The sequence below is a fragment of the Vitis riparia genome, chromosome 18, assembly GCF_004353265.1.
Source record: "Vitis riparia cultivar Riparia Gloire de Montpellier isolate 1030 chromosome 18, EGFV_Vit.rip_1.0, whole genome shotgun sequence".
In the NCBI taxonomy this organism is placed as follows: Eukaryota; Viridiplantae; Streptophyta; class Magnoliopsida; order Vitales; family Vitaceae; genus Vitis; species Vitis riparia.
The window spans coordinates 11,962,601-11,988,912 of NC_048448.1; the positions used below are offsets into that span (position 1 = coordinate 11,962,601).

Sequence of the window (26,312 nt, forward strand, 5' to 3'; positions counted from 1 at the left end):
TAATATATTTGGATTGTGTCAAGCATAAAACAATGTCATCTCTAAAAGCTTTAATACCAAGAAAGTGATGGAATGACTTCAACAACTTTAAAGCAAAGGTCTTGTTGATATTTGTTGCGAGCTTCTCAATCACCTAGAGATTGTTTCTAGTGATAAGAATGCCGTCTATATAAACTAATAGCAAGGCCAAAGTTTTCTTAAATTTGTAGACAAACAAAAATACATTAATTTTGAAACCCGAATTGAGCAAGGCACACACGTTGAGGTCTTGTAAGATCAATAAAACCTTCCAGTTGGGTCATATAAATATTTTTCTACAACACTTGACTAAGAAAAACATTATTCCCATCTAACTCTTTGATGTCTCACTTGTTGGATACTGCCAAAGTAAGTACAATTTGAATGGTAGCTGGTTTGATTATTGGGTTGAAAGTCTTAAGAAAAATCAACTCATGGGGTTTCCAACCATGCACTTTGAACTTCAACTTGAAAACCCATTTATTTCCAACTACATTAAGATTGAGAAAAAGGAATTAAATCTGATATCATATTTTGCATCAAGGCCTTATACTCTTCTTCCATTGCCCCTTTCAGCCAGTCCTTATGATCCAGTGAAGTTCAATAAAAGCCTATTTGAGACCTAGTAATCATAAGGTGAGTGATCAGTAGTTGTAATATGGTAGTTGGCTCTTTTGTGGTAAGTGGCTCAAGTAAGACTAAACTAGGCTTATCAAGATCATGTGGAGCATCATCATAAGATGGATTAGTTTGTGGAATATGTGAGTTAGGAAATGGAGGAGTGCCTATTATGATATCACTCATAGTTGTTGCATCAATTGCAGTGAAAGTACTGAATGGAATAATAATTTGTTGTGACTCATTATGATTTTTGGATTTTGACCTAAACAATTCTTGATAAGGTAAAATTCCAGTTCATGAAAAACCACATTTCGAGATATATGGACTTAATAGGAAGAATGAAGACATTTGTAACATTTGCGTTCAAAATTGTAACCTTCAAATAAGCACTTTGATGATCCAAAAAGTGAGGAAAAGGGATAAGACTTGTTGAGAACTAAATGATTAATAAGACTTGCAACAGGGGAGAATGCATGCCATCAAAATGTGAGAGACATGGAAGAATTCGTTCAAAATGATCCTTCACTTGAACTTTGTAAGGGAGAAATAGGGATGCAACTTCGGCTCGTCGGCTCGACCCAATATGAAATTTAGAGAGACTTTTATAATTATTTTAATACTTGGGTTGGTTTTGGGGTTAGATTTTTTATAAAATTTGGGTTGGGCTTGGGTTAATGTAAGATAATCTAATCTAAGTCTGATTTAATGTTTTTTTTTTTAATTTTAATAATGTTTATTATTTTATATAATAATATTAATTTTCTTTCTAGATTTAAAAAAAATATATCATGTTATATTATATCATATATTTTTTCATACCTTTTTTTATAAAAAAAAATATACATTTATTTTCACTTTTTTTGTTGAGAATATTTTACACACTAATGTAAAAATAATTATAAAATATAAACTTCCTAAAAATAATTCAAGTTTCATATATTTACCGATCAAATATAGTAATTAAGATGATCAAATGTAATATCTATATTATTAAAAGATAATATCTGAATGATCAAAGATAATATATTTGATAAAAAAAAAGTGCGTGAAATACTAATTATTTTTAAATAAATACTTGAAATTCTTATTTTCTAGAACCGAAACATAGAACAAAGAGAAGATTACTATCTTTCATCACAATTGCTTATGGTTACAATGAATTCTATCAACGTCATAACCTAACATGGCAACTTTGACCATCGGATGCTTAATTCCTTATTACCATTTGCGTTGGACATCTTGAAGCAAGAAGCCCCTTTGGGTTTGTGGCTCCAAAGTTTAATTTATTTAATTGCGCAAACATACCTTTACACGTTTTGATGCAATTTTAAATTTAATAATTCCACTTTCTTCCTTTATGACAAGTTTATGTGATGATGACCGTTGAGCTAATCTCATGAAAACTAGTTAGGTATAAATAAAATTAGGAATTAATTCCTAATTCTCTTTAATTTACATTAAATACATATTTATTAAGAAAATTTAAAAATAATAAAAGTTATTTATAAATTTTTATTTTAAAGATTTTTTTTATTTTTACCTTTCTTCTATATATTTTCCTTATTTTTAGAAAAAGGTAAAAAATCTCCCTTTCATTAATATATATATATATATATATATTTTTTTTTTTAACCATTTATTAATGATTTGTTTTAGCAATTTTAATGCTCGTTTTGTGAAACTTGTTTTTAAAAATTATTTTTTATTTTTAACTTACAGGTAGTTTTTAAAAACATGATTAAATGGATTTATGTTTTTTTTTAAATAGTAAAAATGACTTTTACTTATTTTCTAAAAATTATTATTTATTTTAATTTATTTTTAAAAATTATTTTCTAAAGAACAATGGTTAAACAATATTAGAAAATTTAAAAAAATTTAGTTATGTTTTCTTAAATTTGTTTTTTAAAACTATTTTTTATTTTCTAATTTAAAAACAGTTTTAAAAAATAAATTTAATAAAACATAGTCAAATGAACCATGCTTTTTTTTTGTTTTAAAAAATTGATGAAATTAACTTTTACTTATTCTCTAAAAATTATTTTTTATTTTATTTTATTTTTAAATATTATTTCAAAAAATAATGGTAAAACAGTATTAGAAGTTTTAAAAAATATTTTTCTATTTTAAGGGGAAAAAAAAACTGTTTTGGCCAAACAGGCTCTTAACCTCCGAAAGTTTTTACTTTTTAATACTAGAATGTGGATTAAAGATATTTAATATAAAATATCTTTTATTGGTGGCGTAGAGTGTAATAATATTGTGTAAAATATGTATAGAATTCGGACACCAGCTGGCGAGGTCTGCGACACGAATCTGGAAGTACCCTTAAATCTAACGGCTACAGGAGAGCCACACCGGTGCCGTTTCAAACACCTAGAGGCAGACAGAGGTGCACATATGACGTACCATGCAATTTTCTTTTATTAAGCTTGGGTTGGTAAAAGAATAAAAAGTAAAATTGAGTGAGTAATTAATTGGGGCGGAAGGAAGGAAACGAGTATAAACCCAGTGCCCCCTTCTACTGTTTCCCCTCTTCAACGCACAGTCTCACATTTCAAGAGCTAGGGTTTCTCAATTTTTCTGTCTCTGCCACTTCTAGGTGAGCTCCGATTTCTCTGCTACTCTTCAATGGTGATTTTCTATGCTCTCTTCTCACTTCTCGTCGCTTACGTTTCTCTAACTGGTAATAGTGATTTCGGACACCTAGCTAAATGCCATCTCCATTTCGTTTGCACCATCGGAGTTTCGAATTCGTGTCACTGCATTGATTTTGTTGAATTTGTGTGGTTTCTGTTTGTTTGATTTGGATGCGTGGTTGAGATTGAGTTGTGTGCGAAGGTTGCTTTGACTGACTTGTTAGGGCTGGTTTTGTCATATAGAGCTGAATTCTGTGAGTTCTTTTGCTATCTTTTGGTGTGTATGAGTAGCGGGAAGCTTTGATTTTGCTATTTGTGGTTTTTCTGGATCTTGGGTTTCTAGGGGAAATTGGGAATTTCTGGAATTTGTTGTTTTTGTGCATGGGGGCTCAGTTGTTAGTTGAGCTCTTGAAGTGATACAGCCCTTTTGTCCCCTCGGAAGGGGAGTTTTGGTGTGGGAATCTGAAAGACCAGTTTGAAGGTCTTGAAAATAGGTTTTCTACTTATGATTTGTCAAATGGTGGAGTTCATGCTGTTTTTCTTTTCATATTTATCTTTATTTGGAAATTCCCAAGAATTTACAAACAGACAAATGTGTTTGTAGTCCATCAAATGAATAAAATGAAATTTTTTCCTCAGATGGTCGATGTTGGCTAAAAGGTTTATATTAAAACTACGAATGGTGAGTGAAAGTAAGAAAGGAAAGGAGAAAAGTGTTATTGAGTTTTAGTTCAACATGGAAACTTAAGTGTCTCACAGAGCAAATGACAGTATATACACTGGTAATTTTATTTAAATCTCATTCTGCTAGGAACCTAATATACACCACTATGGATACTTGTGTCAATTGTTCTTACTCACTAGTTCCATATCAATTCGTTCCTGAATTTCACTTTTCTTGTTCCTGGATGGTTCTCGAAGTTGTCCAAGTCATTGTTCAAGTAGCTAAAATTTGAGTTCATTTAAAAATGTTGCACTCAAATATTTCCTATTTCATGTCATTTCTCTTATCCAGTTTAGTCTTTGAAGTTGAAATCACTGATCTTAGGCGGTTGTACTTTGGCTAAAACTAGGAAATCGTTTGAGGATGAATGGAAGAGCATGAATGCTACTTCAGATTTGTGTGACAGCAAATAATTCTCTTCCCCGTCATAATTACTTGTTTCGGAAAGCACTGTTGTTCTGGGTTTTTTTCCTTGTTGGGTTGTTCTGGGTTTTCCTCCTCATTTCTGGTTGACCCCTATGGCCCTACAATATCAAGTAGGATTTTTAACAAGCACAGCTTGAGTTATTATGAATGGCTCACAAGATGAGGCTTAGCCTCATGTTTAGCTTGTTCAACTGAAGGACATTTTTGAACATGAGATGTAAGTCCCATTGCCTGGACTTAAGTTTAATAAGTTCCCATTTTAGAACAGAGTTGTATAAAAAAGATGCAAACAGTATAATTTGTGTTCCTTCTGCATTAGATTAGACACACATTAAGCTTGTAATACTTTGTTTTAATAAAGTCATTATATAGAAAGACAAAACCTACTCTTGCAAAGAGCTGACTTCTTCTGCATTGAAGTGATATAATTCACATTGCTTTTGGGGAAAAAAAATAATAATTTTCAGTCACTAAGATACGATGCCTATTTTGCTACTTGCAAGCAGGTTCAAGAATGCCATGAGAAACCTACATACATGATGTTTACTAAGTTCCTTAAAAAAAATCATTATGATAGTCTTTAACATGAAATAAGGTGTTAGCTAGTTCTTCTATACTCTGATGAGAGGCATTGATTCAATCGATTATGAATGAAAGATGTAACCATGTATGACACATCTGATTCTTACTGGCTTTGATAGATATCTTTTAACTCTGGTGCTTACTGCTTGATTAGCTTTGATAGGTAATTTGTAAGCGTTTATGTTATCTATCAAAAAAAAAAAAATTGTAAGCGTTTATGTTTTTTCACAGGAAGGAAAACGCACACGTTTATCTGTCCAGAGGGTTACCTTCCCTATTTAGTATTCCAATGTTTTCTTCTCAACTTTCATACATAAGATGACTTCTTCATTTTCAATGAAGATCACTGGGTGTCGTTCTTTTTATTTTTATTTTTTAAAATTCATTATTCTTTTTCAATTTAAGTTAAATTCATTATTTTTTAAGTTTTTTAATCTTCAATTTATTTTTTATAGGTCTACTGTCTCATGTACACATGTAGTTTATGGTGAGAGATTTTGGTTGATGGTGATATTATATGCTTCCGGTTGAGAACAGTGCTCTCCCTGAAAGACTGCCTTTTCTAGTTATTTTAATATTTTTTGTTCAGCTGTGACCATTTTTGTTTGACTGGAGGCCCTTTATTTTTAACTCATTTAATTAAGCTCTGCTGCCATGGGGGTTCTCATTTTTTTCTACAGAGTTTTGATTTCCATCAGCTGCTTTTTTCTTGTTGCTTCTCTAATAAACTGATTTTCCTTGAGCTGCATCTAGAAGTTTCAGTGATATTGGCACTTTCTCAAAATGAATATGGAATAGGATATAGTTCTGTGGCCATCTGAACTTTTGCTGGGTTTTCACTATTTCCTTTTTGGGAAATCCTACACCCGGCCTGGCTGATAGGCAGATCCACCCAGATCTCATTCTTGATTACAGGATTTCACCGGGATTAGTTCTGCCAGATGTTTTGGGACCTAATTTACACCGATATTCACTCCTTTGTGTGTGGCTTTAAACATGGAAGCATTCAGTTTTATGGTTCATTGTATATGCTCCAATATCGCATACCCTTTCTTGTAGACCCTATGAGTTTTTTCTTTGATCATGTTGTCTTTTGCAGCTTATTTCCATTCTAATATATCAGCATGTCCTGCTTTGAATATGATTATCTGGTTCAAATTCTTGTACTCCTTATGTGTGGGCTTCCTCTAAATTGATGTCCAGTTCTTGTTGCTGCTCCCACACCATCTTCCTGCTTGCACACATGTAGCATCCAGGGGGAGCAGCAACTGCATTTGCATTTCTGATGGATGCTTTCAGACAGATACATGAATTTTCCGTGGCCCTTTCTTGTTAGATATTTCACGTAGATGCACAAGATATATTGGTTTGCTAGGGATCATATATAAGTGATTGTCTTGGTTACTTTGAACAGATTTTAGGGAAGTTTTATTTAATGTCAGGATGTTCCATTCTTGCTAATGTTGTATCTTTTTCAATGTATTTCCAAATAGATAGTCCAAAGGATTATGTTGTTACTAAATACTGGATTGCCTTTTCATTTGATTTTGGAATTGTGGGTGAGTTATTTCCTATGTGGAGAAGATATTACACAATGATGGGTTTCTACTTCTGATGTTTCTAGTGGTTCCGAAATTTGCTTTACAGCATTTTGGTGCTTCTTTTCATGTTCATTACTTTTAAGTAGTCATAGGGGTTTCTTTACTTCCTTTCTTCCAAAAATATCTCTGAGAAACAAATTCTGATCTGTTTGTTTTTCCTCCTTTTGGATGCAGTATTTTCTAGTTTGGGTGACAATTTGATGTTCAACTGATTATACCTCACACTTATACTTGAGGTTTGAAAGTAAGAAATACGATTATTCCCATCTGCGGTCTCAGATGGATGAGGGTGGGCATCGTGAAAATGGAAGACACAAAGCAGACCCATATAAAGCAGTTCACAGTCAGGTATCTAAAACTGTAAATTTCTGCAGATAATGGAATTTTTTTATGGTCCATTATTTTCTTGTCGATTTTATTCAAATCCATTAAACTACCATAAACTTGATAAGAGAGTGCAGTGTAGACATTTTTCCATATGAATTGCCACTCATGATGATGTTCTCTCATTGTCATTGTTTCAGTGGTTGATGCAACATCAGCCAACAATGAAACAGATAATGGCTATCATGGCTGAAAGGGATACTGCTGTTCAAGAAAGAAATTTGGCTCTTTCTGAGAAAAAGGCAGCTGTAGCTGAGCGTGATATGGCTTTCCTGCAGCGAGATACAGCAATTGCAGAGCGGAACAATGCCATTATGGAACGAGACAATGCCATTGCAACTCTTCAATATCGGGAGAACTCATTGAATGGTGGCAACATGTCCCCATGCCCACCAGGATGCCAAATCTCGCGTGGGGTGAAGCATATGCACCATCCTCAGCCACACTTACATCATCCAACCCATCTGAGTGAAGCTGCATACAGCACAAGGGAAATGCATATTGGTGATGCCCTCCCTGTTTCACCTGTTGCTTCTGAGGCTGCAAAATCTCGACGGGCTAAACGACCGAAGGAGGCCAAGCCAATGTCATCTAATAAGAAGGCTTCAAAACCTTTGAAGAAGCCTAAGAGAGAAGGTGAGGACTTGAACAAGATTGTGTTTGGCAAGTCACGTGAGTGGAAGGGTGGGCAGGATATGAGCAGCGGAGGTGATGACCTTAACAAACAGCTAGTTGTCTCAAAATCTGATTGGAAGGGTCAGGACTTAGGGCTAAACCAGGTTACATTTGATGAGTCAACCATGCCAGCACCTGTTTGTTCGTGCACTGGAGTCCTAAGGCAGTGCTACAAATGGGGGAATGGGGGTTGGCAGTCTTCATGTTGCACAACCACCTTGTCAATGTATCCCCTACCAGCAGTTCCCAACAAGCGTCATGCTCGAGTTGGTGGGCGGAAGATGAGTGGAAGTGCCTTCAACAAGCTGCTTAGCAGGCTTGCCGCGGAAGGTCATGATCTGTCAATTCCGGTTGATCTCAAGGACCATTGGGCCAAGCATGGAACAAACCGCTATATCACCATCAAGTAGACCGACTGCAAAGGATCTTGAGTCAGATGGAAGAAAACAGCCCATGCTGGGTCAGGTATTCATCCTCAATTCCTCCTTTAGTTGCGCCATGAAAAGGTTAGATGGTGAGGCAGTATATTGGTAGTTCTTCATAGTTCCAGCCATTTTAGCTTTTCTTGCAATCCTATGGACTCTTTTTTATTGGCTGTCTTTTCTTCTTTCCATCTTTTTGTGTCTCTATTCAAGTGATGATGATTGAAAAAAGATAGAAGGGAGATCTGCCTCTCATTCTCTTAGTTTACAGAATTAAATGTAGTGAACTTGAAACGTCCTTTATCTTGTGACTGAAGATAATTGTAAAGCAAGGATTGCATTTCATAGAGCTTTTTCTGTTCGTTTTGTACTAATGGATAGAATTTATCATATAGCTGGTTATCTATGATTCTCGCCAATGTGATGATTATATTTCTGTTAAACTTGGCAGGTGGAGGTGCATTTGATTTTCTGGGAAATGTAACCGTTACAAGGTTTATGTTATGAAATAAGCTCTAGTACAATAGATAAGACCCACTGGAGTCCATACCCTACATTGAAAAGTCTGAGAAGCAAGCTTAACCTATCTCTGGTTCATGGAAACATGCAGAGATCATCACATGAATTGATAATGATGACCAAGTCTAATGTATGATGAATATGAATTTGCATTTTGTATTTTTTTTGGCAAATCTTGGTCTTCCGATACAAGTAGGGTTTTTGTGAATGAAGAATTATGGCCATAACATCCGTATGAAATTAAATGAAATTAAATTTTTTAGCTCTTTTATATCATATCAAAAATTGACATCAGTAAGGTTAAGAAATGAAAGATGAAAGGCATGGGCCAATGTCAAAATTCCGTTGGAAAAACAAAACGGGTTCTCGGACAATAATTTTACGGTTTCGTCAATGGCTTTCTGAACACGATTAGCGAATATCTAAACCTTACTAGTGATTTTAGTCCTTCAGGGCATTATAAAATCACTTATTGATTCTTGTTCTTTCCCTTTGACCGTTCTAGCTCCTGCCAATTATCAGCAAATAAGCAGAACGGGTGCTTATCATATTCAGACCTCTCTTCGTCGTCACAATGTTTCAAGGGCAATTTCTTATTCTTTTGAAACTTCGGAGGGGAAAATCAACAAATTAGACTATTAAAATAGCCCATCCAACAAATCAAAATCCGAAAAAACAAAACTTTGCAGTCTTGTGTCAGATCACAAATATTCAGCACCGATGAATCAGACAGGGATAACTGTACAAATTTATGATCTCATCATCCACAAACACCGTCAAAAAAATAAAAATCTAAAAATAAATAAATAAAAAGAATAATGCCTCAGACCGTCCTAGTTCATGAATTTCAACATGAATGCAAATGCTTTTGCATTTCAGTTAATATTCAAACTATCATCATAGGCCATACAAATCAATCGAGGAAAAAAATCAGAAATTACCAAAAAAAGAGAAAAAAAAGCGTCAGATGTAAGAAACATCAGCAGTCAAAAGATCAGACAGGGATAACTGTATATTTCTTGTTCTCATCATTCACATTTCGATTATTCAGGAAGAATACCAAAAAAAAAAAATCCCAATGAAAAGTGAACGAGATGAAATGAAGAAACAGAGAGGCATCAGATCTTCCTATTCAAAGAAAAGAATCATGCTACTCAGATCGAAATCTGAGTATTCAACAACTCTCGATATTCATCATTTGGCCTCGTGCATGTGTGTGCGAGTAATGATTTGGAGAAGAACAAAATCGAAACAAGATGAAAGAATGAGTTTGGCATAAACAGATAGATGAAGATGCAAAAACATATCAAAGATGAGCGGCGAACTTGATCTTGGTGGCGAGGAAGCGGCGAGAGCTAGGGTTTTGAAACCGAGCGCAACGCATCGTTTTATAGACGAGGGATTTTGCCTTTGTGGTTTGAACCAGGATTGTGGTTTTGACCCTACGGCTGGGATTTTGAGATGGGATAGGGCTTAGCTGCACTGGATCCGATCATAAGGCGGCTCGCTCATATGCCGGCCCATTAAACTCAACTTCGAGCCCATCTTGGAGTCATTTTAAAAGGGGTTAAAAATGCTTTCTAAGCATGCTTAGAAGCGCTTATTACGTTTGTGATAAATCCCTTTTGGAATCTCCCCTGATTTTTATCAAAATTTTGTTAACATATTTTTTAAGAAAAAACAAACTCAAAATCATTCCTAATAAATCTTTTTCCTCTTCCATCATTATTCTCAAGTATCCAAAACAGAACCATCTTTTCCCTGGCTTGTTTCCAATAGCATTAGGATACACCTTGCTCCATGCTCCATGCTTCAATTTCCTTCTAACGAGAAGAGAGTATGTGAAGAGTCGGCTTTCTCTTAATTGGGTTCAGGGTCTCTGACAAAACAAAGGGAAGAGAACAACTTCCCACCACTAGGCTCTGCAGTTCCGAGAACCTGTAGACGATGGATTTCCAGGGTTAATGCCTCCTTCAAAGCTGCAAAAAATCACACCCTCAGCCAAACCAAACCAAACTAAAGTGTCATTTCTATGGAGACTGTATGAAGCAAGAAGAGTGACATGATTTGAACCACATTTCATGGAACCCTCTTTGGCGAAACATCAGGAGGGGTTGGGATTGGGATTGGGATATTAAACTAGCAGCAAAGAAGCATAATGAGGGAAAAAATAAAAATTCATATTTGTACCATCCCTGAACTGTGCCTCTTGTTCCATGGCCTGAATTCGGAGTTTCAATTCATTGTTCCGACTAGTGAGCTCGGCAGAATCTCTCTGGATACAATTAGAGTATAGCCTCAAGAGAAGAATATAAAAAAAAAATCAAAATCAAAATAAATTCCAACCCCCTTTAATCCTACCTGTAGGAGAGTAAGCAGGTGAGATAACGTAGTTGTCTGTGTTTGTAGAGAGTGCACCTTGTGTTCCAATTCTGCCATGTATCGCACCTTCCTCTCCTTGGAACGAGCAGCTGACTGACGATTAGCCAGAATTCTACTAGAAATTCATTAAGAACATGGAAATACACTCAATGATGCGTTCATCCATAAAGCTATGCATATATGATCTAAGAATGGAGACAAGGGCAACACCTTTTGGCACGCTTGGGGTCTACTAATGCAATCTCAGCAAGTTTCTCGTTTCCCATTATCTTTTTCAGCTCAGCTCCACTAAAATCAACTTTGCTGCAATCTAGCCTCAACTTTACCAGGTTTCCATCCGTTGAATTGCCCTGAGAGGGAGAAGGTGGCAGCATTGGTAACTCTTCACCACCGCACTTGCTCCCTATGAAAGTAACCTTGGGCAATTTCAGCATCGTCTCCTCCAGCGCTCAATATCATGGTTCTTTTTCATCAATGCAGTCACCTTCATTTGTCTCCGTGCCACATCTGCTATCCATGTCCCTTGTCCTCGGTGGGAGACGAGTTCAATGTATCGGTATTATCCAAATTCATAGATGGCCTCGGCCTCTCCTATTTCCTCTTATCCTTCTCCCTCTCTACATCCCAATCCCATTCCTATGTCACCAGCTGGCTTGGCTTATCTACCTCATGAATTTGTCTTGCCCATAAGGGCTGTCAATTGAGGTGATGGAACCCAGATGGAATATCGTTGTTGGAGTCTGTGCCCTCCAGTACTTGCAAGCTTGATTCTCGCTGACCCAACAGGCATTACCTCTGGCAGCAGACGAGGCGGGAGAACCACCATTTTCGGTTCACTGTTTGGCTTCTTAGCTTAAAATCGAAGTGTTTGTCAACATACACTCCTTTTTTTTCTTAATGACCCATACGCCAAAATGTCTGATCAGAAGCCGAACCATTACTTCAATCCATCATCCGATGCCATCATTTAAAGCCACCGGCATCAAAAGAGGAAATTTTTTATGGTCATTATTATGTTAAATTAATTATTATGATGTTTGTAGGCTTGTAGCCCTTGCGAAGACTTTTGTTAGCATATTTAATGCAAACTTTTTAGGCACCCTATCTCTTTCCCCTAGTGCGATTGATCCACTTGCAACATTATTAAAGTACGAGTCTAGTATTATTTTAAACATTTGCATTAGTTCATTTGTTGGACGATGGCTTGCAAATGAGGGATCAACAATGTTACTTCCATTGACCAATGGTCAAGGGCACTAGTGAACGAGATTGCTCAATCTTCATTGAAGCATTAGGAGGTTGATTTTATGTCACTAGCCTTTTTCAAAAGAGTGGTTAATCACTAGCTAGGGGCTTCTCTATTCTTATTTGTTGGCTTAGTCTTAGTTATCTTCTAGTTAGTAGCTTACAAATTTGTGGAACTTTTTTTTAACTTTTTATCACATTTTGAGTTATGTATATGGAGGATAACTTCTCAATTTCAATGAAATTGGTATCAATGTGAGGTTTAATATGATATTGCAAGGGTGGAAATTATAATTTTGATAAAGATTTTTTACAATAGCATATAGATTCTCGTATGTGTTATATAACCGAGTTGACGAGAAAAAAAAAATCTTATGGTGTCATTTATTACTCTCCTTTGTAAAATAAGGTTCTCTTCTTGGTTAAGAAGTTGTAATGTTGAAACAAATACTTTCATCCAATCAATTAGTAATCTATAGTATGACTATCCCTTAGACTATACAAAACAAAGAAGATAGAAAGCTAATTAAGGAAAAAGAGGTTGAAAGATAAAAATATTGGATGACTAATACCCACGCATTTGACCAAATGATTGTGAATATCCTAAAGTTTCTCCTAGTCCCTAGTATCAAACTCTCAATCACTATAACTTTGGCATACACATTTTTTCAACCTTTATTATTAATCAATAAGATCGAGGACGAGGGAGTATGACCTTTTTTACAAAAATAAAAAATAAAAATAAAATTTAAGTACTTCTTTATCTTTGTTGGGATGTAAAGAAACGTTATGTCAACAATGTTGATATCTAAGTGATATCGATAATTGATAACCAAACAATTGATGAGAAGTTTGATGTTGTTTTGGTGCAATTGGTAATGATATGATTGGAAAAAAAAATGCAAAAATTAATGAATCCATGGATGGAAGGATAGTTGGAAGTTAGTTTGAAAATGAGAGCAATGAAAGGTGATCTTGTTGTAATTGTCTATAATGAAGTTGAGTTTGCCTGGTAGCAAAAGTCAAACCCTAACCCTTCTATAAACTTTGGAGATAAATCTAAACATTTGGTCTATACTTTGAAGGTTTTTGGTCATTGTTATGAATGCATAAATGAAAGGATTTAGAATAAAGTGGTATGGTGAAGAGTTTTAGATTTACTTATGGGTCAGAGAGCAAAAACAAGAAAAATATGTGGTTTTAATTAATGAGAAAGACATACCCATGAAAAGTTTTTTTTTTCTCTTAAACATACTTTTGAGTCTCCATCACCATGGTGACATTTGACATGATCAACAATGGGTCATCATGGTTAGGTAGCATGTCAAATTGAGTTTGGAAATGTCTTGAAAATACACCATTGAACAATTTGACATTAAATGATGAAACGAGTCAAACAATACAAACAAAAGATTTAGGTGTTTCTAATCCAATAGAGCAAGTTGATAGGTTAACTATTTAACAAAATCCACTTTATTGAAGATAAAGAAGTGGATAAATGTAAGAACACGATCCTATTGCTCTCCAATGATTATTAAAAAAAAAATCAAAAGAAAATATAATTACACCTCATGCCATTCCCATCATTCACTTTTATGCTCTCATAATATTTATATTAATTTTATAAAAATAGTTTATTAGCATTTTTATATAAAATCACCACAAAAATTATTTTCCTTTCCATCGATTTCTTTTAGAATTCACCTCCAATATTTTTAATATTTCCATAGAAATTCAATTACTTATATTTCATAAATTTAAAATATTTCCAAACTCAAAATTCAATCAACACTACATGCACCGAACGTGAAAGAATAATTGGGATTCGGACTGGCAACGAACCAACCCATCCTTGTAAACTGAACCATGTCCCATCAATGGCTTATGCCGGTACCTTTACCAGAAGTGCACGAAGGCCAAAACCGTAGCCTGCAGGCTCCAGCCCTGCGCCCCGCTGCATCGCATACATTGCGTGCACAGCAGCCTTTTGTTTTATCGGGCAAACGAGAAATCCGCGTGCATTTAACATTTGATCGCCGATTTCATTCCAACGCGGCTTCCGAATACTGTAACTGCACACGCCTTTCCACCAATCACTAGTTGGAAACCAAATTGATATAATTAAATTTTAAAATAGTAAAATTTATTTTAATAAATGTGGGTTTGTCATAAGATTAAAAGGGAGGGTGGAGATTGGCCCGACACCATCCAAGTGGATGGAGAATCTGATGGGAGTGGGCCCTGGTACTTCGTTAGTGTTTGAATGTTAGAAGACATGATCTTCTGGTCTTAGTGGGCCATACGCCAAGGACACTCTCTCCCATACTTGTTCTATGGACAAGGAATTTTATCAACAAATAAAGGGGTTGGGAACCATAAGGGACCAGACAGCGCAAATTGCAGTTGTAATGACCAAAAAGCCTATTCTCGTCAATAACATCGATCACAAAACGGTGGTAGTTTTGGTATTTTGTGAAAAAAGCTCGTCCACGTGTCGAACACATTGACTTATCCAAGGAAAGTACCTCCGCCCTGAAAAAATTTCAATAAGGGAACAAGACTCGCGGGAAGCATAAACCCTAGGAAAATCTCAAGACAACGACTGGAAAAGAAAAAAAAGGAGAAAATAAAAATAAAACGGAAAACAAAAGGATGTTCAACAAAATCCATCGACATTTTCTCTCTCCACAATTTATTTCCGTATTAATAAAAGTCCTATTCTAGGAAAACCCAAACAATCCCTTTTTTACCCTTTTCTATGCTCCATTTGAATTAGGGTTTCGTTTGTTTTTCTCATCCTGATCCAGGTCGAAACCCTAATCGCCCGATCCGTCTAACTAGCCGTTAGCCTTCCGTTTCCCGCTGTTGATCTACCGGCTTCGATTTGTAACCGTTGGATCCGTCATTTGGTCCAGCGTTCCGCATTCTTTTTGACATAGTTTTTGATTTTTTTTTTAAATTATTTATTCGACCGTTACTTTGCCGGAGTTGGCCGGAAATGGCTGCAGCGGTGGAATCGGAGAATAAGGTTGAAGAAAAGAAGTCGGAGAAGGGGGGAGAGCTGTTGTTATGTGGGTCAACGTGTTGGGATGCAATCGGGCGGCGCAAAGGCACTTTGGAGGGCAATTTGGTGTCTCCCACTCGCCTGCGACCGCTCGTTGGCGTCGACATCAGGTTTATCGCCGCTGGTTGTGGTGAGCTTCGCTTCCTGTCGATTGAATATACGTATATTTAAATATTTTGGGTGTTTTGCGGATTGAAAATGGTCATGCTAAGAAGTTCATTAAAATGTAATTTGTGGAGTTATGTTTTCGTGTCTGATAGTTAAAATTATTGTTTTGGTGGTGTTCAATTGAATTCAGTTTAGATTTGATGTTTTTGGTGGATTGCTAATATTTAGGTTTTTCTAGATAGAGACCTACTGGGTTCTGATTGGTACTGTTTTTGTTTGAATGCCAATGTAGCTTCCTGTCATTGTGTGGCATTGGATGTTGAAGGTCGGTGCTATACCTGGGGCCGCAATGAGGTATGTGAAATTGAATAGAGTTGATATAAATGGTTTACCTTTTTGTCTATCATTGTTTGCTAATGAAGAATGGGTGTGCAGAGAGGGCAGCTAGGTCATGGTGACAAGCTTCAGCGCGATAGGCCGACTTTTGTATCTGAACTCTCAAAGTGGGTTATCCATTTTTTAATCACTTTGCAAGTCTAGTTTCCTTCCAAAATATTTAGAGGAATTGGTATCTAGATCATTTATTGAATTGGTCATGGGTGATTTTTTTTTTAATATATATTTAATGGGTTATGCTCTTGTTTATAATGTACTCAATGCCAACTTAATCTTGAAATATATGGACATACTGATACTAAGTTATATCTGTTCTCGAGATATTGAGTTGCATCATTGTCTTGGAAAGCAGGCCTCTACAAGCTTGAATTTCATTGAAACCTGTGACTCTAATAAACCTGTTTTTAAGCTGAGCCACACTAGGTATCTTCCTCGTTTTAGGGTTTGTTGAGATGGGAAGAGATTCTTGATGATTGACTAATCCAGCTAAGGGCTCAACTTGTCTTAAACCCTCCTGGTGGAATCCTTGCACCTTGTTCCTTGTCCTTAAAACTCTAGTCAAAGGATGGAACAACACTATCTGCTAGGGTTGTCAAATCTTCATATGTAGGAAGTGGGTATAGAAGTGTGTAAATACAAAACAAGGTTTGAAATTTCAAACAAGATGACACAGGAGAAATTGGAGTTTTTGTTAAAAAAATCCTGGTAGTGTCCTTGCTCCTATGATTTATTGTTAGAACTTTAGTTGAGGATGGAACGACCCCAGTTAATTTTAATCATCAAATGACCCCAGTTAGTTTTAATCATCAAATGACCCCAGTTAGTTTTAGTCAGCAACCGACTTCAGTTAGTTTTAGTCATTAAACGACACCAGTTAGGTTTAGTCAACAAACTTCACATGCAGTACTTGCGTGTTAAAACTTTGATTTGTCAACATTAAGAATGCCCCTATTAGCATGGAGTTGTCAGGAATTTGAAGAGGATAAGGGGTATTTGTTGATTCTGCCAGGACTCTGCTCATGGATTACACTTTCTGTGGGACTTTTATGTGTATTTAAATCCCCTTCTTTATGGGATTTTTAATATATAACCAAAAAACAATGGAATGTTTTCTCTCTAAAAAAGGAATTGCGTAATTAAGTGAAGGAAATTTTGTATGGCCAAGAGCGAACTTTGGGCTTGGCAAATTCTTCGAATGGTTGTGATTTTTGACGAGACAGAAGCAAGTGGGTGAAGATATTGAGGATTGGATCATAGAAAGCAAACAGTAATGCAAGATGGGTTACAGTGCAGGTTTGAGTTTTGAGTATGAGAAAAAAGATGTGAGGAAGAGGAAATGTAAATAGACACTAGTCTATTTGACCTATCAAAAGGAAAAAAAAAAAAGGAAAAATAAATAGACACCAGCCTACCTCAATTTGCTGGAGATGATGGGTGATGTGAATAATTTGTGTAATCCTCTCAAAGAGATTTCAAGCTCTGTTGCTATAGTAGCTATCAGGTGCAGGAGTTCTATAATTAAAGCTCCCGTAATGTGTGCTTGTGGGTGTTTTTTTTTTCTTTTTCTTTTTTTCTTTTGTGTATGTGGAATAAATTAAGTGATTAGGGACAAGTAAGCATCTTATTCTGAATGTTCTTTTTATAAAATTGAACTAAAAATAGTAGCAATATTTATTAGGAGGTTGCTTCTTATGTTCTAATAAGTTTACTAGAATGTATTTTTCTGCATATTTTCATAACTAGCTTATACGTTATCCTAATTGTGCAATATTGATTTTTTATATAGCTAAAGCAATTAAGCTTCAAAACATGAAGGGAGTCAATGTTTTAAATTGTTATTAGGCTACTTGTTTCTGTTTCTTATCTCTGTTACCTCCATACACATTTCTCCTGTCTCCTTGGTCCAACTTCAAAATCAAGCCAACCCAAAGGAGTCAAGATGAACAAACTACAATTGGAGCTATTCCAATTCATGGATCCACTTTGCTCTTTACCATTTGGTGAGGAAGGGAGTGGGTGTGGGTTTAATATGATTCTTGAAAATTTTCTTTTGTTAGTTTTACTCTATTGGATGATGCTGTGCAGCTTTAAACTTCTTTTTTCCTTTCATTGGAAACTTAGAAATTACCTCATAAAAGATGATTCCAACAGTTCAAGAAGGCTGGGTTATGTTTTAGAAAGGAGAATAACAACAAAACATACATAAGATGTAAATGCATTTGAAATGGCTCATTTGGCTCCCCTTTGTTTGTTTTGGTGCATATGGAGAGAATGATTGAATTTTTATTGGCAAAGAGCATTCAATTGAAAAGCTAAAGGAGATATTCATTAAAGCCCATTGGGGAATTGCTGGTGTTTAGTGAAGAAATTTTTTTCTTTTTTTAACATTATACTAGTTGGTGTTACTTCTCATCCATTTTTAATGTAGGAATTAAAATTTCTCTTCAACCTTTTGTGTCCTAAGCTTGTGAATTTTAATGTTTTTTTTTTTTCCTTTTTGCTAAGCTTTAGTGACATTGTTGTTGTAGGTATAAAATCATTAGGGCTGGATCTGGAAGGAGCCATACGGTGGTAGTTTCTGAAGATGGACAATCTCTTGCCTTTGGCTGGAACAAACATGGGCAGCTGGGTTCAGGCTCAGTAAAAAATGGTAGGTTTAATTTTTTAAGTTCATATTTGTTATCTAACTCTATATATGGTTGTTAATGGTGCCTGCATGTGTTTGTAGATCTCAATAAAATGGGTAATTCTATTATATTCTTAAACTCGTATGCATATTATTTAATTTTGATGTACATTGTTAATGGTACTTGAATGCATTCAAGGAATAATGTCTTTGCCCTATCTTTTGCAGAAGTTGAGCTATCACCTGTTCGCTGTCTTGTCTCTGAAGTAAAAACCGTTGCTTGTGGAGCTGAATTTACTGTGTGGTTATCTTCTGCTGAAGGAGCTTCTATACTAACTGTATGGTTTGTGAAATTTGCTTTATTTCTGTTTGCTCAATTCTATGCCTTATGTGGCTTAAAGATATCAATTTAAGTTAGCTTACCCACCGAGTTGTATTCTGTTTCTGTATTTCTAGAACTGCAGGTCTTCCACAGTATGGTCAACTTGGACATGGGACAGACAATGAGGTAATTGAAGATATATTATTTTCTTTGTCTTGTATTATTTCCATTGAATTTGACCATGATAGGTTGCCACTGCTTCACTCGACATGGTTATGGATGCTGGACATGGTAGTTTAGCAAAATTTAGTCCTGATGACATGGCTCTATATTTATGGTTTTTATGTTTCATGAAATTTATATTAGCAGGGAAAATGTTCAGGTAAATGGTAGAGATGCTATGGAACACCTGCCTAATATTTTATGTTAATTTTTTTTCTCAACTGGTTAGTAATGATTTCACTCGCTTATTTTGTGTGTTTATGCATGTTATTTCTGAAGCTTATCAATAAATTCGTCTGATTATCACAAGTTTGAGCTGTTTCATTGGTGATCAATGAGTCATGAAGTAGGTTTATCATTGGGTGGGTGGATAATTGTAGTTTTGTCAATAAACAAAATGACCATGACAGAAAGAACTGTGTCGCCAAATTAAATTTTTACTTGATGAATAAATTGATTCTTTAGTAATGTCATGATTAAATACATTAGTCACATGTTTTCTCTTACTTGAGAAGCAAATAGAGGTGACATGTTTATATGCATCCAAATGGTGCCACAACTTGGTGGACATTTTTTCCATTTTAGCAAGAGGTTGACTGTTCAGGAGGCTATTCATAAGGAGAGTTTGAGCGATTGCATTGTACATGTAAGGTGAGCATTTTGAATTCTGACATATATTTGACACTCTTGCAGTACAATAGTAAAGATAGCTCAGTGAGGCTTGCTTACGAACCGCAACCACGCCCCAAAGCAATAGCTTCTCTTTCTGGGGAAACCATTGTGAAAGTTGCATGTGGAACAAACCATACAGGTAGTTATGACCCTTTCTGTCTCTGTGCTCTTTCTTTCTCCCTCTCTCCTACTTGCTGTATGTGGTTGTTTATTTTGCTTTGCCTTCATTTGTTTTGAACATCCAGTGGCAGTGGATTCAAGTGGCCATGTTTACACGTAAGTATCCTGCAGTTAATTGTGTTTCATGTAGCTTTTTTGTCTTTTTACTTTCATGTTTTTTATTATGGATTTATTTATCTATTTACAGTTCAAAAATTTTTTTGCTGGTTTAGGTGGGGATTTGGTGGCTATGGAAGGTTTGCACTGGCTTTTCTCATTCTGTTTTCTGTAGCATGCTACTGTTGACTTACAAATTCCTGATATTGAATGAATTCTTGAGACTTGAGTTTTCTTACATAATTCCTAATTGCCTTTATTCTTGTCCTTGGTGACCAATTTATCATGCATGTGAATTCTTGAGTGATTGTATATAGGCTTGGACATAGAGAGCAGAAGGATGAGTGGGTTCCTCGTCGTGTTGAGGTCTTTCAAAGGCAGAATGTTCTACCTCCTGATGCAGTGATTTCAGCTGGTTCTGTTAATTCCTCATGTACTGCTGGTACGTAATAATGTTCACTTATGTGTTTCACTAAATAGATGTGCTTTTAAGGCTATGGAATTTGTGATGTTGATAACCATACCCATAAAAAAAAAAGAAAAAAAAGAAAAAAGAAAAGAGAAATTGTGATGTCGATAACCACCCTTACCTAGATCTGAAAAGGTTTTGAGACGTACAAATTATAATAGTTTTCTGTAAATAAGAATACTTGAGCTTGGATGACTGTTGTTGCTCCTATGCATTTTACTGCGATTTTGTGAAATGTATAAAATTTCCAGTTCAGAGGTTCTGGTTGTGGATATTGATTAATTGTTTAATAAACTAAAATTGGTGCACTTTCTTCTTACATGCTTCAAGAAATGCTGAACCACATAAATGATAGGGAATAACTTCTTGTTTGAATGGCCTTTGGTATTCTTAACTACTCAGCTAAGAATCTGACAGACTCAAATTTAGAGCTATTTGCCTTACCAATTACTATACAAAAACTAGAATAGGGAATTGATGTCTGTAATAGAAATCACTCTACTGAAATGGACTGGACCCCATATAGTTAAAGGTAAAATGTATAATTTTCCCAAAATTTCTAGTCAAGGAAAGGTTTCCATTAAGGTAAAATGGGAAGAAGTAAAAAAGAAAAGTGAAAAGAAACCAAACTAGAGGAATTCGTGTTTGCCTGTTTATCAAACAAAAGATAAAGAAACATATAATATCTTTTCCTCTATAATTCAATAAAAAGAGGGCCAATAAAAGTAAAATATCACTTGGACTTGTTTGTTGTTACTTAATTTGAAACCTAAAAATAAAATATTTTTGTTATTGAACTGAGACATCATGTATCAGTGCTGCAGTGCACAATCCTTAAAGAGGCTCCATAGCACAAACATGGCTTCCATCTGTATTGAACTGTCAGCTTCTTATTTCAATGAAGTCTGCAATTGGCTGCTCTTCTGTTTCTCAAAGAGACTATCTTGCTTTTACATTTTGGTATTGGGGTTAAATGTTATTTCTTCCCTTTACAGGTGGAGGGCAGTTGTACATGTGGGGCAAAATAAAGATTACAGGTGATGACTGGATGTATCCTAAGCCTCTTATGGATTTAAGGTTGTGCTCTCTGTCAGTCCTTTTCTTTATCTTAATGATGTTTATGAACCTTTAGCATCTATGAGTTTGCTCTTGGTGCTGATATTTCAGAGTTGACTGTCTTTATTGTTTCTTTATATATGCAATGTCAAATTTATGTACTATGTTTTCAGCAACTGAATTATGTCCTCTTGCATTGTGTGCCTTGTTGGATTAGACATCAGAATCCATGCATTCTACCTTGTTTGCTTCATGAGTCCTGTTTTCCACAGTCCTCCTTTAGATTGTTTTTTGCTGTTACCTTTGTGTGTGTGGTTTTTTGCTGTTATCTTTGTGTGTGGTTTTTTTTGGCTGGTCCTGCATTTGGATTTTTTTTTTTTCATTAGTCACATCAGTTTGTAGTTTGATTAAGCCATGGTTTTATGAAATTCTAAAACCAATGCATAAGTTAAACTCATATGAGGTCTTTGTTATGGAAACTTGGCAATCAGTGACAGGAACTTGAGGTTTTCCATTGTCTTGAAAGGCTTAAAATTGGTCAGGTGACAGGACTTCTCGCTGGAATGGGGGAAAAGATACTAGTTTTGGTTCAAATCCCTTAGAACCTTAGGGTCATTTTGAATTTGCTCAAGTTCCTCTCTTCCCCTTCCTGAACCCTGAGCAGCTCTTGTACCAAGCAATGCGACTCTTTACACCACTTTGACTATCTCTTTTACCACCTTGAGGATGTGGCTGGTGATGGTTGGAGGGAGAAAATGAAAAAAGGGAGGAAATTTAAATATGTTTTTCATCCAATTACCAACTGCCACCTAGCATGGTGGTAAAAAGTGGAGCCAAAAGTATCATTTTCCTTCTAACATGGTTAATTGTGATGCTGTTGAGCTGGCTGACATCTGCTTTTCCTTTTCTGTAGTCCTATGATCACAACATCGTAAATTATCATCACAGCATACCATGGGGCTCTTGTGCTCAATTTCTTCAATGTATCTGGAATTTCTTATAAAGATTAAAGTTCATATCCTCCTGCACTATTTCTTAATTTCAAAAAACTTGAAGATGTTAATCATGCATATTGTTGGCCTATAGCATGGGTTGGGCTCATGGAAAGTGTAGGATTTTCTTTAGCTAGTTGAGAGAATTGAACTTCACCATTCTGGATTTTGATCAACATTATATTTCAGTTAACTTGACAACATTTTTATCTTTGTTCTTTCAGTGGTTGGCATCTAAATTGCATGGATTCAGGCAATATGCACCATTTTGTTGGTGCTGATTCCTCCTGCATCAGTTGGGGCCATGCCCAGTATGGAGAATTGGGATATGGCCCTAATGGCCAGAAGTTTGTTTACCTCTCTTCCACTTCCAGACTCTGTTTTTTCACACTTTTAACATTAATTTATCTTTCTTTTGAAGTTTTTGACCTTTTCTTCACATGTTAATGCTATGTTTTTCACACTTTTATGTTTAATTCTGTTCAATAGGTCTTCTGCAGTTCCAAAAAAGGTAGATATCCTTGAGGGCATGCATGTTATCACGTGAGTATTTGGCTTTTTTGTTTTTGTTTTGTTGCTTTTGTTTGTTTTTGTTTTTTGCATTTTGACACTTTCTATGTTAAATGTGTTTTTTTTTTTGCCCCTCTATTTCCCGCCCAGTGTTGCGTGTGGGTTTGGGAATTCGATGGTGGTTGTTGATAGGACTAATGTTGGTGATCGACTTGATCAGGTAATTCTTTTAAACCTGCATGTGCAACTTTCATTTGTTAGAATTGAGTGCTTTTCCCATAGTTTACAGTCTGGTTCTGGTTTCAAATGTGTTGCTTTTAGGGGGTTGGGTTGGCATGAGGTTTGACTTAAAATTGCAATAAAAATGCAGTTGGTGATTTGGGAGTTCCTTGGGGAAACACCATACTTATAGAACCACATGTTGGAATGCCAGAAGAATGATTAAAAAGGATTTGTAAATGAAACTAAGGCTTGAGGGTCCAATTATTTACAAGAATGAAGGTACTAGGTTGGCCTATAAGTTTCTTTATGCATCTGATTTTGGATGTATAATATTTTTTTTTAAAAAAAGGCTTTAGTGATGTGTAGATGAACTAAGATTTCATTGTGAAATCAATGTACATAGCTGGCCTATAATATGGACCCAAGAAAGAAAAGGGAAAGAGGATTTGGGGGTTGGGGAGGGGGGGAGGATTTGGTTGGTTGGTGGTGCAGCATGGGGTGGTCTATGTAAGGAGAAATAGAGTAAAAGAGATGCGTACTTGGTTCATAATGTTTGGCACAACCTGCCCATGTCCACTCTCATCTAGCTTCAATCCTAAGCTTGAGGTTACTCTATTATCAATCAGGCTTTAAACCAAAGTCTTCAAGATTTTACACTTGGATGTGCAAGCTCCAATTGACCTTTATAATTTGCCACAACTAATACCTTTCACTTGACTAGCACACAAGTGCCATCTCACTTGAAATAAACCCCCATGTGATACCTTACACTAGAAGTATTTCTCACAAGGTTTACAAGAGAAGAATAATATAACAAATTTTAGTTTTCAAATTTGGCTCAAAGATTACAAAGAAACTAGGATTAAAAGGTGTACTAAGTATAGATTTGCAAGTGTAATGAATGGTGGACTCAAACACTCTTCAAAGCTCAATAACTAATGTAACAATAATTGCTCAAGGTTCCTCTTGTTCAAATATGCACTTGGAGAGCTTTAAATAGGAGTTTTTGAAGAAATGAGCTGTTAGACACATTTTGTACTTTGTTGGATTGACCACTTAACTAGCCATTTGTAGATACAAAAGACAACAGATGACCATTGGGAAGCTGACAACCATGACTGGTTGAGGTTGTTCCACGCCGGTTGTCGTGCACTTCTTGATTTTTTTGAAAATCTTCACTTTTTAGTTCAAAAACAGTTGGGGAAAACTGGCTAAACAAACTCTTTATAATTTTGAAAACCTTTTGGGTATGAATTACCTAATTTTAATGAGGTTGTCATTTGAAAAGATTGAAAGCAATTTAATTTTTAACTTGGATAATTTTTGCTGTCTTGGAATGAACACTTGCATTCCTAACTTAGTGCACCTCAATTTTACATGAAATTGACCTAAAGTTGAATCTTTGATCTTCCTTAGCTTTATATTATTGAGTTGCATAACTTCTTCTTGATTCATCCAAGGTGATCTTCGTTTCCTATCATAGTTGAAATCAAACGTTAAAATCAAGCTTTGTTTTGTTATCATCAAAACATAGGTTTAGCCAAACCTTGGGTTAAAATTCATGAGTGACTTGTTTCACTTTAGATATATACCAGATTCCATTATGTGTAGACCAATAATCATGTTTTTTAGAATATGCGATTTAGGATGCCCATTTTGGTAAACTTAATCTTTTTGCAGTTATAACCATCATAAATGCAATACCTGCCAGATCTGTTTTCTATTTCCATGTGTATATTGAAAAGAAGCAGTATCTGTATTGATTTAAACTAAATTAATAAATGTGTTTTGTTTGTTTAAGTGGCTGCTTCATGTGCATTTCTGTTAATAATAGATAGACAACAATTTCTAATTCTTCTTTGTTTCTGACAGCTTGATATTTATGACGGGAAAGCTGCTGGTGAAGGTATGCTGATGTCTATAGTAACTATTTGAGCTTTTTGTAGAATTATTGGTCATTGAATGTTAAGTTTCGTTATCAGAAATATTTTTAGTGTTCATGTATTGGTTGCCTATTTGACACGTACTCATTTAGGTAGTCTAATTGATGGAAAACCAAAATCCTTTTTTTTGGATGATAATCCAGATTTCAGGTTGACTGGGGATTGTTAAGATTCAGTCAAGACTTTAGTCGACAAGTTTCTGCCTGTGGGACAAATACATTCCTGAAAAATGATCCAAACTCTGCTTTTCAAAATTTGAATGATTAGATTTTAGGTTTCTTTTACACTGATTCTGCAATACCCACTGCAGGGAGTGAGGAACCTGAAAGCCTGAATGCAGTTCCTAAGAAAACTACAAAGAAAGGTGCTGCTGCTGCTAAAGCTTCTGAGAACTCCAAGAAGAGGAAGAAGTCAAAAGAATCATCAGACTCTGAAAGCGAGGAGGATTATGAGGATAATGACAGTGATGATAGTGAAGTAGAGGTCAATGGGGAGGCAGAGAAGAAAAGGCAACGGGGTGGAAAGGCTTCTGGCAGAGGCCGGGGCAAAGGTGCTAAGAAACCTGCAACAGGGAAAAAAGACTCTGGGCGCGGGCGAGGCCGCCCTCTTGCTGTTGAGAAAACCTCGCAGCATTCTCAGGGGAAAGGGAAAAGAGGAAGGCCGAGGAAGTGATGAGTTAACATTTCTCAATTCGGATTGAAAACCTCGCAGCATTCTCAGGGAAAAGGGAAAAGAGGAAGGCCGAGGAAGTGATGAGTTAAACATTTCACAATTCGGATTGGAAATTTTGTTATCAATCCAGCTAAGTGTACTTAGTTTTGCCCATTGAATTATTTTTATTTACAGTTCCTTCAAACTGTTGTGATTCTCAATGGAAACAATCCTCCCTAACCAACACTCGATTCTTGAGGGCTGGGAGAAGGCATCAAACATCCTGAATGGTGATTTTATACCTGATTTCTTTTTGTTTAAATTGAAAGGGAAGTCTACTCATTCTGTTTCATTTATAAGAGGCCGAGTTGGGAAACCTTGCTATCGTCATGAATCCAAAAGTTGGAGTTCCCACATTTTAGAATTGAACTATTGTAGGTATATAAATTTTTTCAGGGACACGGTTGAAAATGCAAATCCCAGTAACCAGCTAAACCCAGAAGCTCGAACAGACGGGATCATGGTAGTCGAGCCACATGCAAATA

At 35.8% G+C, this 26,312-nt stretch overlaps 3 protein-coding genes and 4 non-coding genes across 9 annotated transcripts; 2 read left to right on the forward strand and 5 right to left on the reverse strand.

Moving 5' to 3' along the window:
• The first annotated feature begins 3,134 nt into the window (after positions 1–3,134).
• Positions 3,135–8,784, forward strand: LOC117907047 (protein BASIC PENTACYSTEINE6-like). 3 transcript variants are annotated; one of them, XR_004649937.1, is made up of 4 exons: positions 3,135–3,241; positions 6,786–6,959; positions 7,136–8,135; positions 8,544–8,784. XR_004649937.1 is itself a non-coding variant. In XM_034820398.1 (3 exons), exons 2-3 carry the CDS (start codon positions 6,891–6,893, stop codon positions 8,078–8,080), a joined length of 1,014 nt encoding a protein of 337 aa, XP_034676289.1. In that variant the 5' UTR covers positions 3,135–3,241; positions 6,786–6,890; the 3' UTR covers positions 8,081–8,498. The 3 variants fall into 3 exon arrangements, 2 of the variants coding, with proteins under 2 accessions (XP_034676289.1, XP_034676290.1); XM_034820398.1 differs by lacking the exon at positions 8,544–8,784 and having other exon boundaries at positions 7,136–8,498; XM_034820399.1 differs by lacking the exon at positions 8,544–8,784 and having other exon boundaries at positions 3,151–3,273; positions 7,136–8,498.
• Positions 8,785–9,300: 516 nt separating this feature from the next.
• LOC117908007 lies at positions 9,301–9,383 on the reverse strand. The gene has a single exon (XR_004650127.1). It is a non-coding gene; the product is annotated as a small nucleolar RNA R38 (small nucleolar RNA).
• A 48-nt stretch (positions 9,384–9,431) lies between these two features.
• Positions 9,432–9,516, reverse strand: LOC117908021. Its single transcript, XR_004650140.1, has one exon. It is a non-coding gene; the product is annotated as a small nucleolar RNA snoR20a (small nucleolar RNA).
• Positions 9,517–9,567: 51 nt separating this feature from the next.
• LOC117908008 lies at positions 9,568–9,651 on the reverse strand. The gene has a single exon (XR_004650128.1). It is a non-coding gene; the product is annotated as a small nucleolar RNA R38 (small nucleolar RNA).
• Positions 9,652–9,726: 75 nt separating this feature from the next.
• Positions 9,727–9,805, reverse strand: LOC117908020. Its single transcript, XR_004650139.1, has one exon. It is a non-coding gene; the product is annotated as a small nucleolar RNA snoR64a (small nucleolar RNA).
• A 666-nt stretch (positions 9,806–10,471) lies between these two features.
• LOC117905405 (transcription factor RF2b-like) lies at positions 10,472–11,661 on the reverse strand. The gene is made up of 4 exons (XM_034818334.1): positions 11,204–11,661; positions 10,973–11,108; positions 10,802–10,886; positions 10,472–10,590 (listed from the first exon to the last, which is right to left on the reverse strand). The coding sequence occupies exons 1-4, from the start codon at positions 11,425–11,427 to the stop codon at positions 10,472–10,474; spliced, it is 564 nt and encodes a 187-aa protein (XP_034674225.1). The 5' UTR covers positions 11,428–11,661.
• A 3,187-nt stretch (positions 11,662–14,848) lies between these two features.
• Positions 14,849–26,126, forward strand: LOC117906674 (protein RCC2 homolog). Its single transcript, XM_034819804.1, has 16 exons — positions 14,849–15,432; positions 15,703–15,764; positions 15,846–15,913; positions 18,335–18,456; positions 18,661–18,766; positions 18,889–18,940; positions 19,670–19,787; positions 19,894–19,924; positions 20,041–20,064; positions 20,242–20,366; positions 21,389–21,470; positions 22,666–22,788; positions 22,931–22,984; positions 23,102–23,171; positions 25,046–25,079; positions 25,427–26,126. The coding sequence occupies exons 1-16, from the start codon at positions 15,237–15,239 to the stop codon at positions 25,786–25,788; spliced, it is 1,629 nt and encodes a 542-aa protein (XP_034675695.1). The 5' UTR covers positions 14,849–15,236; the 3' UTR covers positions 25,789–26,126.
• Positions 26,127–26,312: the final 186 nt, after the last annotated feature.

Excerpts from the sequence above, each read along its gene's own strand:
- LOC117905405 (XM_034818334.1), bottom strand. The coding sequence starts at position 11,427 with ATGCTGAAATTGCCCAAGGTTACTTTCATAGGGAGCAAGTGCGGTGGT. Across the intron at positions 10,887-10,972 it reads ACCTGCTTACTCTCCTACAG|AGAGATTCTGCCGAGCTCAC; the intron begins GTAGGATTAAAG and ends AATTGTATCCAG. Across the intron at positions 10,591-10,801 it reads AGAGGCACAGTTCAGGGATG|CTTTGAAGGAGGCATTAACC; the intron begins GTACAAATATGA and ends GATTTTTTGCAG.
- LOC117907047 (XM_034820398.1), top strand. The coding sequence starts at position 6,891 with ATGGATGAGGGTGGGCATCGTGAAAATGGAAGACACAAAGCAGACCCA. Across the intron at positions 6,960-7,135 it reads ATAAAGCAGTTCACAGTCAG|TGGTTGATGCAACATCAGCC; the intron begins GTATCTAAAACT and ends TCATTGTTTCAG.
- LOC117906674 (XM_034819804.1), top strand. The coding sequence starts at position 15,237 with ATGGCTGCAGCGGTGGAATCGGAGAATAAGGTTGAAGAAAAGAAGTCG. Across the intron at positions 18,767-18,888 it reads GCTGAAGGAGCTTCTATACT|AACTGCAGGTCTTCCACAGT; the intron begins AACTGTATGGTT and ends CTGTATTTCTAG. Across the intron at positions 22,789-22,930 it reads TATGGCCCTAATGGCCAGAA|GTCTTCTGCAGTTCCAAAAA; the intron begins GTTTGTTTACCT and ends TCTGTTCAATAG.